The sequence below is a fragment of the Protopterus annectens genome, chromosome 17.part0 (genome assembly GCF_019279795.1).
Source record: "Protopterus annectens isolate FY-2018-M chromosome 17.part0, PAN1.0, whole genome shotgun sequence".
In the NCBI taxonomy this organism is placed as follows: Eukaryota; Metazoa; Chordata; order Ceratodontiformes; family Protopteridae; genus Protopterus; species Protopterus annectens.
In genome coordinates this window covers 708,899,528-708,916,267 of record NC_056751.1, presented here as the reverse complement: position 1 = coordinate 708,916,267, position 16,740 = coordinate 708,899,528, and the positions used below count along the sequence as shown (strand labels likewise).

Here is a 16,740-nt window from a genome sequence, read left to right as displayed (position 1 = left end):
TCTAAAGCTAGGATGGAAGGGGAGCACTGTTGTTCCCATTTTCTAAAGCTAGGATGGAAGGGAGGAGCTCTGTTGTTCCTATTTTCTAAAGCTAGGATGGAAGGGGGAGCTGTTGTTCCTATTTTCTAAAACTAGGACGGAAGGGGAGCTGTTGTTCCTATTTTCTAAAAGCTAGGACGGATGGGGAGCTCTGTTGTTCCTATTTTCTAAAGCTAGGACGGAAGGGGAGCTGTTGTTCCTATTTTCTAAAGCTAGCATGGAAGGGGAGCGCTGTTGTTCCTATTTTCTAAAGCTAGGATGGAAGGGGGAGCTGTTGTTCCTATTTTCTAAAGCTAGGATGGAAGGGGGCACTGTTGTTCCTATTTTCTAAAGCTAGGATGGAAGGGGAGCTGTTGTTCCTATTTTCTAAAGCTAGGATGGAAGGGGAGCTGTTGTTCCTATTTTCTAAAGCTAGGATGGAAGGGGAGCGCTGTTGTTTCCATTTTCTAAAGCTAGGATGGAAGGGGAGCTGTTGTTCCTATTTTCTAAAGCTAGGATGGAAGGGGAGCTGTTGTTCCTATTTTCTAAAGCTAGGATGGAAGGGGGGAGTGCTGTTGTTCCTATTTTCTAAAGCTAGGATGGAAGGGGGGAGCGCTGTTGTTCCTATTTTCTAAAGCTAGGATGGAAGGGGGAGCGCTGTTGTTCCTATTTTCTAAAGCTAGGATGGAAGGGGGAGCGCTGTTGTTCCTATTTTCTAAAGCTAGGATGGAAGGGGAGCTGCTGTTCCTATTTTCTAAAGCTAGGATGGAAGGGGAGCTGTTGTTCCTATTTTCTAAAGCTAGGATGGAAGGGGGAGCACTGTTGTTCCTATTTTCTAAAGCTAGGATGGAAGGGGAGTGCTGTTGTTCCTATTTTCTAAAGCTAGGATGGAAGGGGAGCTGTTGTTCCAATTTTCTAAAGCTAGGATGGAAGGGGTAGCGCTGTCATTCCTATTTTCTAAAGCTAGGATGGAAGGGGAGCTGTCGTTCCTATTTTCTAAAGCTAGGATGGAAGGGGAGCTGTTGTTCCTATTTTCTAAAGCTAGGATGGAAGGGGAGCACTGTTGTTCCTATTTTCTAAAGCTAGGATGGAAGGAGGAGCTCTGTTGTTCCTATTTTCTAAAGCTAGGACGGAAGGGGAGCCTGTTGTTCCTATTTTCTAAAGCTAGGACGGAAGGGGGGAGCGCTGTTGTTCCTATTTTTTAAAGCTAGGACGGAAGGGGGGAGCGCTGTTGTTCCTATTTTCTAAAGCTAGGACTGAAGGGGGGAGCGCTGTTGTTCCTATTTTCTAAAGCTAGGATGGAAGGGGGAGCGCTGTTGTTCCTATTTTCTAAAGTTAGGATGGAAGGGGGGAGCGCTGTTGTTCCTATTTTCTAAAGCTAGGATGGAAGGGGGAAGCTCTGTTGTTCCTATTTTCTAAAGCTAGGATGAAAGGGGGGAACGCTGTTGTTCCAATTTTCTAAAGCTAGGATGGAAGGGGGGAGCACTGTTGTTCCTATTTTCTAAAGCTAGGATGGAAGGGGGGAGCGCTGTCGTTCCTTTTTTCTAAAGCTAGGATGGTAGGGGGGAGCGCTGTCGTTCCTATTTTCTAAAGCTAGGATGGAAGGGGGGAGCACTGTTGTTCCCATTTTCTAAAGCTAGGATGGAAGGGAGGAGCTCTGTTGTTCCTATTTTCTAAAGCTAGGATGGAAGGGGGGAGCGCTGTTGTTCCTATTTTCTAAAACTAGGACAGAAGGGGGGAGCGCTGTTGTTCCTATTTTATAAAGCTAGGACGGAAGGGGGGAGCTCTGTTGTTCCTATTTTCTAAAGCTAGGACGGAAGGGGAGCTGTTGTTCCTATTTTCTAAAGCTAGGATGGAAGGGGGGAGTGCTGTTGTTCCTATTTTCTAAAGCTAGGATGGAAGGGGGAGCGCTGTTGTTCCTATTTTCTAAAGCTAGGATGGAAGGGGGAGCGCTGTTGTTCCTATTTTCTAAAGCTAGGATGGAAGGGGGGAGCTCTGTTGTTCCTATTTTCTAAAGCTAGGATGGAAGGGGGGAGTGCTGTTGTTCCTATTTTCTAAAGCTAGGATGGAAGGGGGGAGCTCTGTTGTTCCTATTTTCTAAAGCTAGGATGGAAGGGGGGAACGCTGTTGTTCCTATTTTCTAAAGCTAGGACGGAAGGGGGGAGCGCTGTTTTTCCTATTTTCTAAAGCTAGAACGGAAGGGGGGAGCGCTGTTGTTCCTATTTTCTAAAGCTAGGACAAAAGGGGGGAGCGCTGTTGTTCCTATTTTCTAAAGCTAGGATGGAAGGGGGGAGCATTGTTGTTCCTATTTTCTAAAGCTAGGATGGAAGGGGGAGCGCTGTTGTTCCTATTTTCTAAAGCTAGGATGGAAGGAGGGAGCACTGTTGTTCCTATTTTCTAAAGCTAGGATGGAAGGGGGGAGCGCTGTTGTTTCCATTTTCTAAAGCTAGGATGGAAGGGGGGAGCGCTGTTGTTCCTATTTTCTAAAGCTAGGATGGAAGGGGGGAGCAGTGTTGTTCCTATTTTCTAAAGCTAGGATGGAAGGGGGGAGCACTGTTGTTCCTATTTTCTAAAGCTAGGATGGAAGGGGGGAGCGCTGTTGTTCCTATTTTCTAAAGCTAGGATGGAAGGGGGGAGTGCTGTTGTTCCTATTTTCTAAAGCTAGGATGGAAGGGGGGAGCGCTGTTGTTCCCATTTTCTAAAGCTAGGATGGAAGGGGGGAGAGCTGTTGTTACTATTTTCTAAAGCTAGGATGGAAGGGGGGAGCGCTGTTGTTCCTATTTTCTAAAGCTAGGATGGATGGGGGGAGCGCTGTTGTTCCTATTTTCTAAAGCTAGGATGGAAGGGGGGAGCGCTGTTGTTCCTATTTTCTAAAGCTAGGATGGAAGGGGGGAGCGCTGTTGTTCCTATTTTCCAATAAGGGTATAGTATCTGGTGAGGAACAGTCATTCATACTTTTACATATTCAGATAGCAGGAACTTAAAAAGATACAATCACACAAGCATTGCCCCTCTCCTTATTTTCATTCTGACAGCCACAGTGCCACATCCTATTCTGCGTTTTTCGACGCTCCAATTCAAACCCCTCCCCAGTCCAATGTTCTAATTTAAGCCAGGGCCAGTGAGGAATTTAAGGGCATCCTTTGTGGTCCGATAACCATCTTCTAGGTGTGTGTGTGTGTGTGTGTGTGTGTGTGTGTGTGTGTGTGTGTGTGTCTGTGTGTGACTTATTCACTTTCCATGCCCACCACTCCCCTGCATTTGTTGGCATACATCCAAGAGCAACTCCTCTCTTTGTACCAAGCATCTCCTTAGTGAGTATCGTTGACAATTGTCTCCCCCAGGATGGGCACCTCCATCACTCCCTGACGCTCTGTCAAGTCAATCAAACCCAGATCACCTGGGCCATGGTCAGGGCTTTATCATTCTATGCCACCAGAATAGCTACAATTAAACAAACATTGAATAGAAAGTGGTAATGCAAGGTGGTTATCAGGCTGGTATTTAATGTAAGAGATGACAAGAGAAACAGAGTGCATGATAAAAAGAAACAGCTATGTATAAGCACTGAAGAAATAGAACTGCTGAGGTCAGAGATATAGAGCTTAGTGTTTTGCCATCAAAACTAATAGTTAATAGCCCAGATTTTTAGCATTTGTACTCACTCCCTTTTACTTTTCTGCTGTTTTGTACTTTATTTGCTTTATCACTGTGAATATATTATCTTCTTTGCCTTTTTCTCCATTATTGTCTCACCTACTTGCTATGCTTTTTCACTACTGGGATTTGCATCACTAACATTTCTAATGTTTGGAGAGAAAACGCAAGGTTTCCTGCAATTATTTGCTGTGCTTCCCCTTTGATAGTTTGAGTGTTTACTTATGAACCGCCGAATCTATCAGGTAAGATTGTGGGTCTCCTTCCAGGTCATCATACCAGTCCAAGTCAGCAGCACTCCACCTGAATCCTGACCCACACAAGCCCACAAACAGTTTGTTGAACCCCCACAATGTGTAGCACCCCATTATCACCTATGTCATGGACAGAGAGCATCTCCAAGAATGTTACAGTGTGCGGTACGTATCTTAAGCCCCAATTCAGCCCCTCTCACCCTTTTGCTTTATTCGTATTCCTGTTCTAGCCAGGTCATTTACTTCTACATGGACAATAACATCCTCTAAACCTGTGTAGCTGCTTCTGCTGTCCTATGGAAATTCTCCCTGTTCTGCCTTACCGTGGATACCTGGCATATACTGTGGGCTGTGATTCTACACTGCAAATAACTACATTTCCCAAATGAAAACACTTCACTTTTGTGGCTTGATACCATCCTGCTGTGGGATCTCTCAGCAAACTTTTTCTAATCCTACTTTCTAGTTCTGTTTTTGTGCAGCAGTTTAGTAGATATGGCCCACAGTAACCTGCTCTGTATTCTCTTGATTTGTACTACTACTGTTACTGAGGTGTAATAAACATATTTCCCTAGAAGACTGTGCCTGTGTGTGATGTAATGACAAAGGGATGTACCCAAGTGACAATGGATTATGTTGGGGTGTCACCTCCATAGCCCCTCCTAGGCACAATGTGATCTGCAGACTCTGTTTTAGTGGTGTCTGTTGAGGATGTACCTGTACTGTCAATGGATCCTGCTTGTAAAAGATGGACTTTGTCAGCCTCATTATTGTGCCATTTACAGAAATAAGATACGCAGAGACCCATGACTACCACATCAGTCTATTAAGGAATGCAGTATAAATATATATGGAGAAGAGAAGAGGGGATAGCACTAAAGGCAAGGAATGAGGTACACTTTCCAGAGAAGATGTTATTACTGTTTTATAGTAGACAGTATTGGGATTCTTCAATCATTTACATGTAAAACTTTGTTTAACCGGTTCCATACTGAACAGTTTGCTGAAAAGGAATTTGTCTTAAAAATTGTGATTTTGCAGTCACTGCAACATAGAAATTGCTCCTTCTCAGAGCCATTGCAAACTTGGAGTCCATTTTATAAGTTAGATGAAAGTTTAAAGTACAGCAGCCCCACCCTCAAGAAAGCAAAAGACAGAAAAACAATGTCCTTGTTTTTTATGATTACAAATGCAGCTGCATTTTCAATCAGCAGCAATTGTGATGATTACTGTTCATAAAAAAGACTTAAAACTGTTAATATATCTGGTTTTATCATGCCTGTAACACACCAGGTTAACAAAACACAATGTGTGTAATACTTCCTACTCAAAACATAATTTACTAACTAACTTATTTCACCAAATCTCTGATTCATCTGAAAATGAGGCTAGTTATTTTATAAGTCCATCAATTAGTAGTCAAAGAAGTTCTGACTACCATATCATGTAATGATAATACTTCTCATGCTAATTTTTGGGCTCATTCCATACCTTACATTTTCTTTATTATGTGTGGATTAGGATTTAGAAATAAGTATTCTTACACGCAATCATTAGCCTGCTCATTTCTTAAAGTGGTTAATGCTTCTAGGTCACGGTAATATTTTTGTATTTTCGTGAGATGACTAGACATTTTATTTCTGAATTCATGTCATGTTATCAATAAATATGAACCTATGAACATTGTGTTTTAATTCATTATGCCTAATTGCAGTTCAAATCTCTTTAAAAAAAATCATTCAGAGGTAACAGATGGCCTCCAAGCAGGTAGCCTGCTTCATATACAACACAAAGTAAAAAAATATCTAATATTCCAGAAGCATTGTCACTTTAGGACCTCCTGCAATATACACACACACACACACACACACCAGTCTTTCATCCCATGATATGTATTCACACTCGCCACGTGGACTAAGGGGGGGGGGGTCATGTGATAGTCAGCGGTACACTTTTTCATTCTCCTACACATCTGTATGTCCTCACTGGATTGGATCAGGAAGTTTATGCAATGACCAATGACTCCTTCTTTTGCTGCTATATACATACACAAAAACATAAAACATATCTATATTTTCTGAAGATCTAGAACCTTCCATGAAATTGTCTCCAGGATGAGATGTGCTCAGTTAGACCTTTTTCTAACTGAACCACCTTAAACTTCATTGCTGGCTCTGTCCTCATTACTGACCCATGCAGCCTTAAACTTCATTGCTGGCTCTGTCCTCATTACTGACCCATGTAGCCTTAAACTTCATTGCTGGCTTTGTCCTCATTACTGACCCATGTAGCCTTAAACTTCATTGCTGGCTTTGTCCTCATTACTGACCCATGTAGCCTTAAACTTCATTGCTGGCTTTGTCCTCATTACTGAGCCATGTAGCCTTAAACTTCATTGCTGGCTTTATCCTCATTACTGACCCATGTAGCCTTAAACTTCATTGCTGGCTTTGTCCTCATTACTGACCCATGTAGCTTTAAACTTCATTGCTGGCTCTGTCCACATTACTGACCCTTGTAGCCTTAAACTTCATTGCTGGCTCTGTCCTCATTACTGACCCATGTAGCCTTAAACTTCATTGCTGGCTTTGTCCTCATTACTGACCCATGTAGCCGTAAACTTCATTGCTGGCTTTGTCCTCATTATTGACCCATGTAGCCTTAAACTTCATTGCTGGCTTTGTCCTCATTACTGACCCATGTAACCTTAAACTTCACTGCTGGCTTTGTCCTCATTACTGACCCATGTAGCCTTAAAATTCGCTGCTGGCTTTGTCCTCATTACTGACCCATGTAGCCTTAAATGTCATTGCTGGCTTTGTCCTCATTACTGACCCATGTAGCCTTAAACTGCATTGCTGACTTTGTCCTCATTACTGACCCATGTAGCCTTAAACTTCATTGCTGGCTTTGTCCTCATTACTGACCCATGTAGCCTTAAACTTCATTGCTGGCTTTGTCCTCATTACTGACCCATGTAGCCTTAAACTTCATTGCTGGCTTTGTCCTCATTACTGACCCATGTAGCCTTAAACGTCATTGCTGGCTTTGTCCTCATTACTGACCCATGTAGCCTTAAACTATATTGCTGGCTTTGTCCTCATTACTGACACATGTAGCCTTAAACTTCATTGCTGGCTTTGTCCTCATTACTGACCCATGTAGCCTTAAATTCATTGCTGGCTTTGTCCTCATTACCGACCCATGTAGCCTTAAACTTCATTGCTGGCTTTGTCCTCATTACTGACCCATGTAGCCGTAAACTTCATTGCTGGCTTTGTCCTCATTATTGACCCATGTAGCCTTAAACTTCATTGCTGGCTTTGTCCTCATTACTGACCCATGTAGCCTTAAACTTCACTGCTGGCTTTGTCCTCATTACTGACCCATGTAGCCTTAAAATTCGCTGCTGGCTTTGTCCTCATTACTGACCCATGTAGCCTTAAATGTCATTGCTGGCTTTGTCCTCATTACTGACCCATGTAGCCGTAAACTTCATTGCTGGCTTTGTCCTCATTATTGACCCATGTAGCCTTAAACTTCATTGCTGGCTTTGTCCTCATTACTGACCCATGTAGCCTTAAACTTTACTGCTGGCTTTGTCCTCATTACTGACCCATGTAGCCTTAAAATTCGCTGCTGGCTTTGTCCTCATTACTGACCCATGTAGCCTTAAATGTCATTGCTGGCTTTGTCCTCATTACTGACCCATGTAGCCTTAAACTGCATTGCTGACTTTGTCCTCATTACTGACCCATGTAGCCTTAAACTTCATTGCTGGCTTTGTCCTCATTACTGACCCATGTAGCCTTAAACTTCATTGCTGGCTTTGTCCTCATTACTGACCCATGTAGCCTTAAACTTCATTGCTGGCTTTGTCCTCATTACTGACCCATGTAGCCTTAAATGTCATTGCTGGCTTTGTCCTCATTACTGACCCATGTAGCCTTAAACTATATTGCTGGCTTTGTCCTCATTACTGACACATGTAGCCTTAAACTTCATTGCTGGCTTTGTCCTCATTACTGACCCATGTAGCCTTAAACTTCATTGCTGGCTTTGTCCTCATTACTGACCCATGTAGCCTTAAACTTCATTGCAGGCTTTGTCCTCATTACCGACCCATGTAGCCTTAAACTTCATTGCTGGCTTTGTCCTCATTACCGACCCTTGTAGCCTTAAACTTCATTGCTGGCTTTGTCCTCATTACTGACCCATATAGCCTTAAATGTCATTGCTGGCTTTGTCCTCATTACTGACCCATGTAGCCTTAAACTTCATTGCTGGCTTTGTCCTCATTACTGACCCATGTAGCCTTAAACTTCATTGCTGGCTTTGTCCTCATTACTGACCCATGTAGCCTTAAACTTCATTGCTGGCTTTGTCCTCATTACTGACTCATGCAACCTTAAACTACATTGCTGGCTCTGTCCTCATTACTGACCTATGTAGCCTTAAACTTCATTGCTGGCTCTGTCCACATTATTGACCCATGTAGCCTTAAACTTCATTGCTGGCTTTGTCCTCATTACTGACCCATGTAGCCATAAACTTCATTGCTGGCTTTGTCCTCATTACTGACCCATGTAGCCTTAAACTTCATTACTGGCTTTGTCCTCATTACTGACCCATGTAGCCTTAAACTTCATTGCTGGCTTTGTCCTCATTACTGACCCATGTAGCCTTAAACATTATTGCTGGCTTTGTCCTCATTACTGACCCATGTAGCCTTAAACGTCATTGCTGGCTTTGTCCTCATTACTGACCCATGTAGCCTTAAACTTCATTGCTGGCTTTGTCCTCATTACTGACCCATGTAGCCTTAAACTTCATTGCTGGCTTTGTCCTCATTACTGACCCATGTAGCCTTTAACTTCATTGCTGGCTTTGTCCTCATTACTGACCCATGTAGCCTTAAACTTCATTGCTGGCTTTGTCCTCATTACTGACCCATGTAGCCTTAAACTTTATTGCTGGCTTTGTCCTCATTACTGACCCATGTAGCCTTAAACTTCATTGCTGGCTTTGTCCTCATTACTGACCCATGTAGCCTTAAACGTCATTGCTGGCTTTGTCCTCATTACTGACCCATGTAGCCTTAAACTTCATTGCTGGCTTGATGCAGCTATTGAGCTCTTTAGTATCTAGTGACCTTATAATTAGTGTCTTATCCCTCCTCTCTTATGCAGTCTCACCATAAGACATCATGTTTCAGGTAATCAGGTCCCTAATAGACCAAGCCCCTCCAGCAACCTTGGTATCATGTTGCTATGCTATCCCAAAGGAATTCCTGTTCAGAAAAATAAAGAATAAGAAATGGAAGAACTTAAAGTATTTCTTTTATCCATTACTTTTAGAATATTTGAAAAATTAAAATGTTTCCATGCATAATTTCTCTCTCTCTCTGTGAAATTTCAGATTCTCATCCCACTATCTACAATCACTTGACACATTGCTACCTGAATCAAGATGTCGTCTCCAATGAAAGTATACTACAGTCAAACCACCCAGACAGACAGTCATCCATTAATTGTTGCTGGGCTCCACAGGCGAAGAGTCATGACCAAGGATGGACGCAGCAATGTACGGATGGACCACATTAGCGATAAGAGTTACCTTTACCTCAAGGATATCTGGACAACTTTCATTGATATGCAATGGCGATACAAGCTTGTTCTCTTTTCTGCCACCTTTGCAGGCACTTGGTTTGTCTTTGGTGTTATCTGGTACTTAATTGCAATGATCCATGGAGATCTCCTGGAGTTTGAACCTCCAAGCAACCATACCCCTTGTGTAATGCAGGTCCATACCTTAACAGGTGCCTTCCTATTCTCCCTGGAATCACAGACCACCATTGGCTATGGCTTTCGTTATATAAGTGAAGAGTGCCCATTTGCCATTGTCCTCCTCATCACTCAGCTGGTGCTCACATCTATCATGGAGATCTTCATCACAGGCACATTTCTAGCAAAAATCGCTCGACCAAAAAAGCGAGCAGAGACAGTGAAATTCAGTCACAATGCTGTGGTGGCCCATCGTGATGGCAAACTTTGCCTCATGATCCGAGTTGCAAACATGCGCAAAAGCCTCTTAATTGGTTGCCAGGTCACAGGAAAGCTCCTTCAGACGTACGTGACAAAGGAAGGTGAGACCATCAAACTGAACCAAACCAATGTTGACTTTCAAGTTGACACATCCTCTGATAGCCCCTTCCTCATCCTCCCTTTGACTTTCTATCATGTTATCGATGAACTCAGCCCATTCCGAGACATGAACATTCGTTCACCAGATACGGATGTAGAACTGGTAGTGATCTTACTTGCAACTGTGGAATCGACTAGTGCCACCTGCCAAGTAAGGACTTCCTACCTTCCTGAGGAAATTCTTTGGGGTTATGAATTCACACCAGTAATCTCACTCTCTCCAAGTGGCAAATATGTGGCTGACTTCAACTATTTTGATCAAGTGGTGAAGATCTCCAGCCCCTGCTGTCTTCATGAGAACAACAAATATGGAGACCCTGAAAAGATGAAACTAGAAGAGTCCTACCGTGAGAAAGCAGACAAAGAAAGTAGCCCAGTAAGTGTGCGCATCAGCAATGTTTGATGTCAGAATAGGACAGAAAGAAAAAAGGAACAGTTCAACACTGTATTTTACAGCCTGTGCATTTAACCAGCACTAGGGATTTTTTTCTAAATATAATCAAGCTATCTGAAGCCATTATAATGATTTATTCCTGTGACAATGACTTTCATTTAGTCTGACTTTACAACGATCACATAGTCAAACAAGGCCAACTTTGTGGTTTACGTAGCTCTGGGGGACTACTGTAAATACACTGGTTGAACAAAGTTAAAACAGCTGAGCACTGTGAAATTAAACAGACTCATTATTTACGATAAGAATGCATTACAAGCCTTAAAAAGTAAGGCTTCTAAGAAGGGACAACAGTCACATTAACTATCAATGTTACACTAATATCTTACAATTGCATGTTCTGTAAAACCTTAATATGGTTTTACCAAATGGGCTGGTCGTAGAACTTCTGCTTCATTCACATTTTGCAGACTACAAAACCTGAGACAATACTTTAGTACTGGAATGTAATATAGTTTTATCAGTTCTTTTGAAGTATGAAGTCTAAAATAGCAGTATCGGAATGATTAGGCTCAAGCTATAATTGCATTTTGTTTTCAGAATAGTTATACATTGTTACTCCACTTGATTTTATTACCTTTAACCAGTTTCAAAGGGACTGCAGATTCAGATTTTTTTATACTGCCTAACCAATCAAAAGTGGTACTTAGAATGACAATGCTCATGTACCTACTTCAGAAGATGGAAACTGGAAATCTTAAAATGGCGATGCTCATGTACTTACTTCAGAAGATGGAAACTGGAAATCTTAAAACGGCGATGCTCATGTGCCTACTTCAGAAGATGAAAACTGGAAATCTTAAAACGGCGATGCTCATGTGCCTACTTGAGGAGATGGAAGCTGGAAATCTTAAAATGGCGATGCTCATGTGCCTACTTCAGAAGATGGAAACTGGAAATCTTAAAACGGCGATGCTCATGTGCCTACTTGAGGAGATGGAAGCTGGAAATCTTAAAATGGCGATGCTCATGTACCTACTTCAGGAGATGGAAACTGGAAATCTTAAAACGGCGATGCTCATGTGCCTACTTCAGAAGATGGAAACTGGAAATCTTAAAACGGTGATGCTCATGTGCCTACTTGAGGAGATGGAAACTGGAAATCTTAAAATGGTGGTGCTCATGTACCTACTTTAGAAGATGGAAACTGGAAATCTTAAAATGGCGATGCTCATGTGCCTACTTCAGAAGATGGAAACTGGAAATCTCACTGACAGACATTTTTGTTGCACGCAATGGGTCTAGGGTTATATCTGCATAATGCTGCTAATGTAAACATGGAGGACTGTTGTGGACTATAAAACACAAACTTTTGAGCTTTCAGAAGCAAGGCTTAAGGACTGTTCTAACCACTCTCTGTGGACAATCTACACTGCAGCACTGTAACAAATGGTAAATCCGTAATATATTGTCATGTCTTAGGCGTATGTTCCATGTAATATACAATTGTTTCATCACACAGGAAGTACAAGGTATAGTGAAGCTTGAAACATCTGTCGCAACCTGCTGAAAGAATGGACTGAAAATTCAAGTACAGACATACACAGACTGGGTACAGAATGTAATTTAACTTGTAGCAGAATAAAATAGCTCAAATTCAGTTTTAAATAGTCTCTGAAATCCTATAATAAAATGTTTTCTGTAATCACGTGCCTTAGATTTTAAAGTTTATATTACTTGCATATTAAATATATGTCCCTTTACAAATTTTGGGAAGTACCTTGTGAAATAACATTATGTTTCATTATACAATAATTCCACTGGGCATACAGTACAGAATGTCATGGTCGTGCAACAGTGTTTGGTTTCCTTGTTTGTTTTTTGGCAGGAGTGTGGTGTTTGCATGTTATTCCAGTGCATCCATGGGATGTCCTTCTATTCCTATGTTGCAGTATTCTTAATGTGGGATTCTCCACCTCAGGCGACCCGAACATCGGCTCTTTATACAAAAGCTTAAGCTTGGTTGTTGTAGGTACAACATGGAAGAGGACATCTATAGTTATGGTAAGATTTTACACAACTATGTTTTTCCCATGGAAGCTTCAGTATCTTCTCACATTCCAAAGACCTGGAGGCAGGAGGACTGGTGATGCTAAATTTCTTGTGTGTGCATGTCTGTCTCTGAGAGCTCTGTGGACTCTCTTTGTATCCAGTTCTGGTTCCTGCCTTGTGCCATTTGCCTGCCAAGATAAGTTATGGGTTCTTCAAATATGAACTGCAAAATGCATGAGAAGAAAATGTAATTAGAAATGCAATACATTTTGTACGTTATCTGAGAAAAGCAAAATGGTGGCAGAGTATTGATAGAGTGTAACCTATTGAGTTATATCAGATGAGACAATAAAATAAAGTCTAATTTGTCTGTTCTCTGATAATGTAACAAAATGTTAAGGATGCCGCAGCACTTATCAAGAAGAAAAGAGAAAGATTTTCCTCGTGTCCTGGTCATATTTTCCCATTTACTTTATTTCTGATTACCCATGAAAAGGAACAGTGAGATTTTAATGTATCTGCCTTCTTAATTCCAATATGTGTATTTCTGAAAAAAAAAAAAAAACAGGTTAAGCATTACATGTTTATTTTAAAAGGATAGTATTTACTGTGTGCAAATCAAAAACCCCATCTGAAAGTTATTCAGTATTCCTTATAAACTTTATGAAAAAGTAAACATTTTATGAAAAGTATTACTTAATAAAAGTATAAAGGGCATGAAAAGTACTTACTCCAATACAAATGCTGTTAATATTCTCAGTGAGCACAGCACAAAGCGTGTATGAAATGGCATTTGTTTATCATCATCATCATCATCATTACAACCCTTTTACCCCATTTTTCTACATGTGGTTAGAGTGTTGCATCAACTGTTGTCACCTCTCCATATTCAGTACCACTATCCTACCTTCTCTGACAGCTATGCCTGACTATCACAGGTCTTGTCTCACAAAATCCATCCATCTCTTTGCTGGGTGCCGTCATTTCCTCTTGCCTTCCTCCTGTCTGTCCTAAATCATCTTCACCAGATTGTCTTCTGCTCTCCTGCTCATGTGCCTGAACCACCATAATCTGTTCTCTTTGACCTTTTCTGCAATTGGAGCTACTTTGGCTTCTGCTCTTATGTCCTCATTTCTTCATCTGTCCCTCAGTGTGCATCCTACCACTCATCTCAGGTATTTCATCTCCATCACATCTAGCTTCTGCAACTGTTCCTCCTTCACTGTCCTGATTTCTGTACTGTACAGCAATACTAACCACACCACTCTTTTGTAAACGTAACTTTTCAGCTTCTTTAGCATTTTTGTGTTATATACTAGCCCTGACACTCTGTATCAATTGGATACAGCCCCTATGATTCTAGCTTCGATCTCCTCATTCAGATCTCTTTTGTCTAAAGGGTCACTCATCCCAGATACTTAAAGATGTTAACCTGTTTTATTTTCCCTCTTCTAACTCAATTTTCAGCTTCTTCTGATTCCCCCATTTGCTGCCATGACATATATGTTGTCTGAACTCAGTTTCATCCTGTGTGCCTTCAGTTTTCATTCCATTACCCTGTCCTTTGCTAAAGTTCTTGTTCAGAGTCTGCCTGTAATGCAACATCGTCTGCCTACAGCAGCTTTTTTGATCTGTTCCCTCCAATCTGTTTATTAATGTAATCCATCACAAATATGAACAGCAAAGATGTGGGCTCAAAGATGAACCTTGATATACACCCACTCCCACTGTGAACCCCTCTGTGAGTCTGACACTGTTTGTACTTGTGTCATTAGGTCCTTGTACATAGCCTGCATTAATTCTACCAATGTTTCTGTGACTCTGAACCACTGCAGGACTGCTCAAATCAGCTTTCTTGGGAACTTGTTATATGCTTTCTCCAAGTTAAGAAACAATGCCCAGTCGGACTCTTTACCTATCCCCAGCTTGTTCTACACTATATGTCTCATTGCAAGCATCAGGTCAGTTGTGCTGTGCCTTAATCTGAATCTACACTGCTCATCAACCATCTTACTTTTTTACTACTCTGCAAAGCCTTTCATCAGTCACTCTGTCCAGCACTTTCATGTAGCATGAAGAGTTTGATACCTCTGTACTGGCACAGTTGTGGATGTCCCCTTGTTCTTGTACACTGGCACTAGAATGCTTATTCTCCAGTTGTCTGGGATACCCCTTTCCCTTCATATCACTATTAGTGCCCTCATGAGCCATTTCAACCCAAACTCACCCAATATCGCAATCATATCTGCCATGACCTCATCTGACCCTGCTGCGTTCCCTGACTTCATTTTCTTTAGTTCTCACTTTGTCTAGGGTGGGCTCCTATTTTTCTTTCACTGTAGGCTGTGTCTGGGGCAGTACACCTTCTGTGGGGTTTTCTTCATTCAGAACCTTCTGGTAGTTCTCCTTCCATCTGCCTTGGACTGGTGAGCAGGCTGTTGATGGCACCCCTTATGAAGGGTGTCTACAATTTTTTTATCTTTGTCTTCCTCTTGCAACTTGAAATAGTTTTTTTGTGCCATCTACTGACTCACTTTCCAGCATCTCTGATGACTTGTTTTTTGTTATTGTAACTTCTCTCTTAACCACTTTGTTAGCCAACCAGTATTCCTTCTCAACTTGGTCCATATTTTCTATCTCCTGCATTTTTTTTTGATAACTTCCTGGACTTCTGTATTTCACCACCGGCTTTCCTTACATACCTTATTTCCATACCTGGACCAGCCTATAATAATTATCTATAATCTATCAATTTATAATCTGTTCTATAGTCCTCGCACATGCTGCTTTGAGATGCTGCCATTCTTCTTTGACTCCACCTACTATTTCCGCTTCTTCCTGAGGTGCTAGAGCCATGAATATTTCTTTGAGCTCCTGTGTTTTCACTTCAGTCAACTCCCAGGTCTTCAGCTTGGTCTGTCTTGACCTTCAAGCTTTCTCTGACTGCTGCATGCAGCTAATTATAGCCACCAGTGGTTCTTGCTGTAAGGCAACTGTTTTACTGGGGAGGACTTCACAAAACCTGACTCTACCCCAGTGCCCTTACAAAACCTGATTCTACCCAGTGCCCCTTCTTAACTATGAGGAAGTCTACCTGAGTTGCATGTTGACCACATTTGCATGTGATTTTGTGCTGCTCACTCTTGGTGAATCATGTGTTGACCACCATTAAGCCATTTGCCAGACACACATATCTAGAATGACCTTTCCTTCTTTATTCCTGCTGGCCCTCGCCATGTGGACCTTGGTGTCATCATATCCTGTTCTGTCTGTCTCATTATTTTATCTATTTATTTATTTGACATTTGTTTCCTGGGAAAGTCTGACTGGGGTCCTAGGTTCCTATTTTCAGCAGAAGCTCAGGGAGAATAGCTCCAAGGTACACGGTAATTAATAATACTTTACAACACAATTATTTTACAAATAAAATATACTTGTCAAAAAAATTGCACTGGAAGAGATGTGCCAGACATTCACAAAGGCAACAAAAGTAGGAACTCCACTACAATCCTCATCAACTACCTGAATAGGAAAAGGGAGGACAGAGAGCACAAGGGGAAGCACAGCAGCAGACGAGAGCGTGAAGAAGGGAATCGGTGTGAGCGACAAGAGTAGCAGACATGAGAGGAGAGGAGAGATGCGAGGGGTAACAGAGGTCCAGTCAACATGTAAGTATAAATAAAAACACAGAGGTCCAGTCAACATGTAAGTATAAATAAAAACACAGGGGTCCAGTCAACATGTAAGTATAAATAAAAACACAGAGGTCCAGTCAACATGTAAGTATAAATAAAAACACAGAGGTCCAGTCAACATGTAAGTATAAATAAAAACAGAGGTCCAGTCAACATGTAAGTATAAATAAAAACACAGAGGTCCAGTCAACATGTAAGTATAAATAAAAACACAGAGGTCCAGTCAACATGTAAGTATAAATAAAAACACAGAGGTCCAGTCAACATGTAAGTATAAATAAAAAACACAGGGGTCCAGTCAACATGTAAGTATAAATAAAAACACAGAGGTCCAGTCAACATGTAAGTATAAATAAAACACAGAGGTCCAGTCAACATGTAAGTATAAATAAAAAACACAGGGGTCCAGTCAACATGTAAGTATAAATAAAAACACAGAGGTCCAGTCAACATGTAAGTATAAATAA

General features: G+C 41.5%; 1 protein-coding gene across 1 annotated transcript; it reads left to right on the top strand.

Annotated features, from left to right (window-relative positions):
* Nucleotides 1–9,339: 9,339 nt before the first annotated feature.
* KCNJ10 (potassium inwardly rectifying channel subfamily J member 10) lies at nt 9,340–12,231 on the top strand. The gene has a single exon (XM_044059701.1). The coding sequence runs from the start codon at nt 9,399–9,401 to the stop codon at nt 10,533–10,535; it is 1,137 nt and encodes a 378-aa protein (XP_043915636.1). The 5' UTR covers nt 9,340–9,398; the 3' UTR covers nt 10,536–12,231.
* Nucleotides 12,232–16,740: the final 4,509 nt, after the last annotated feature.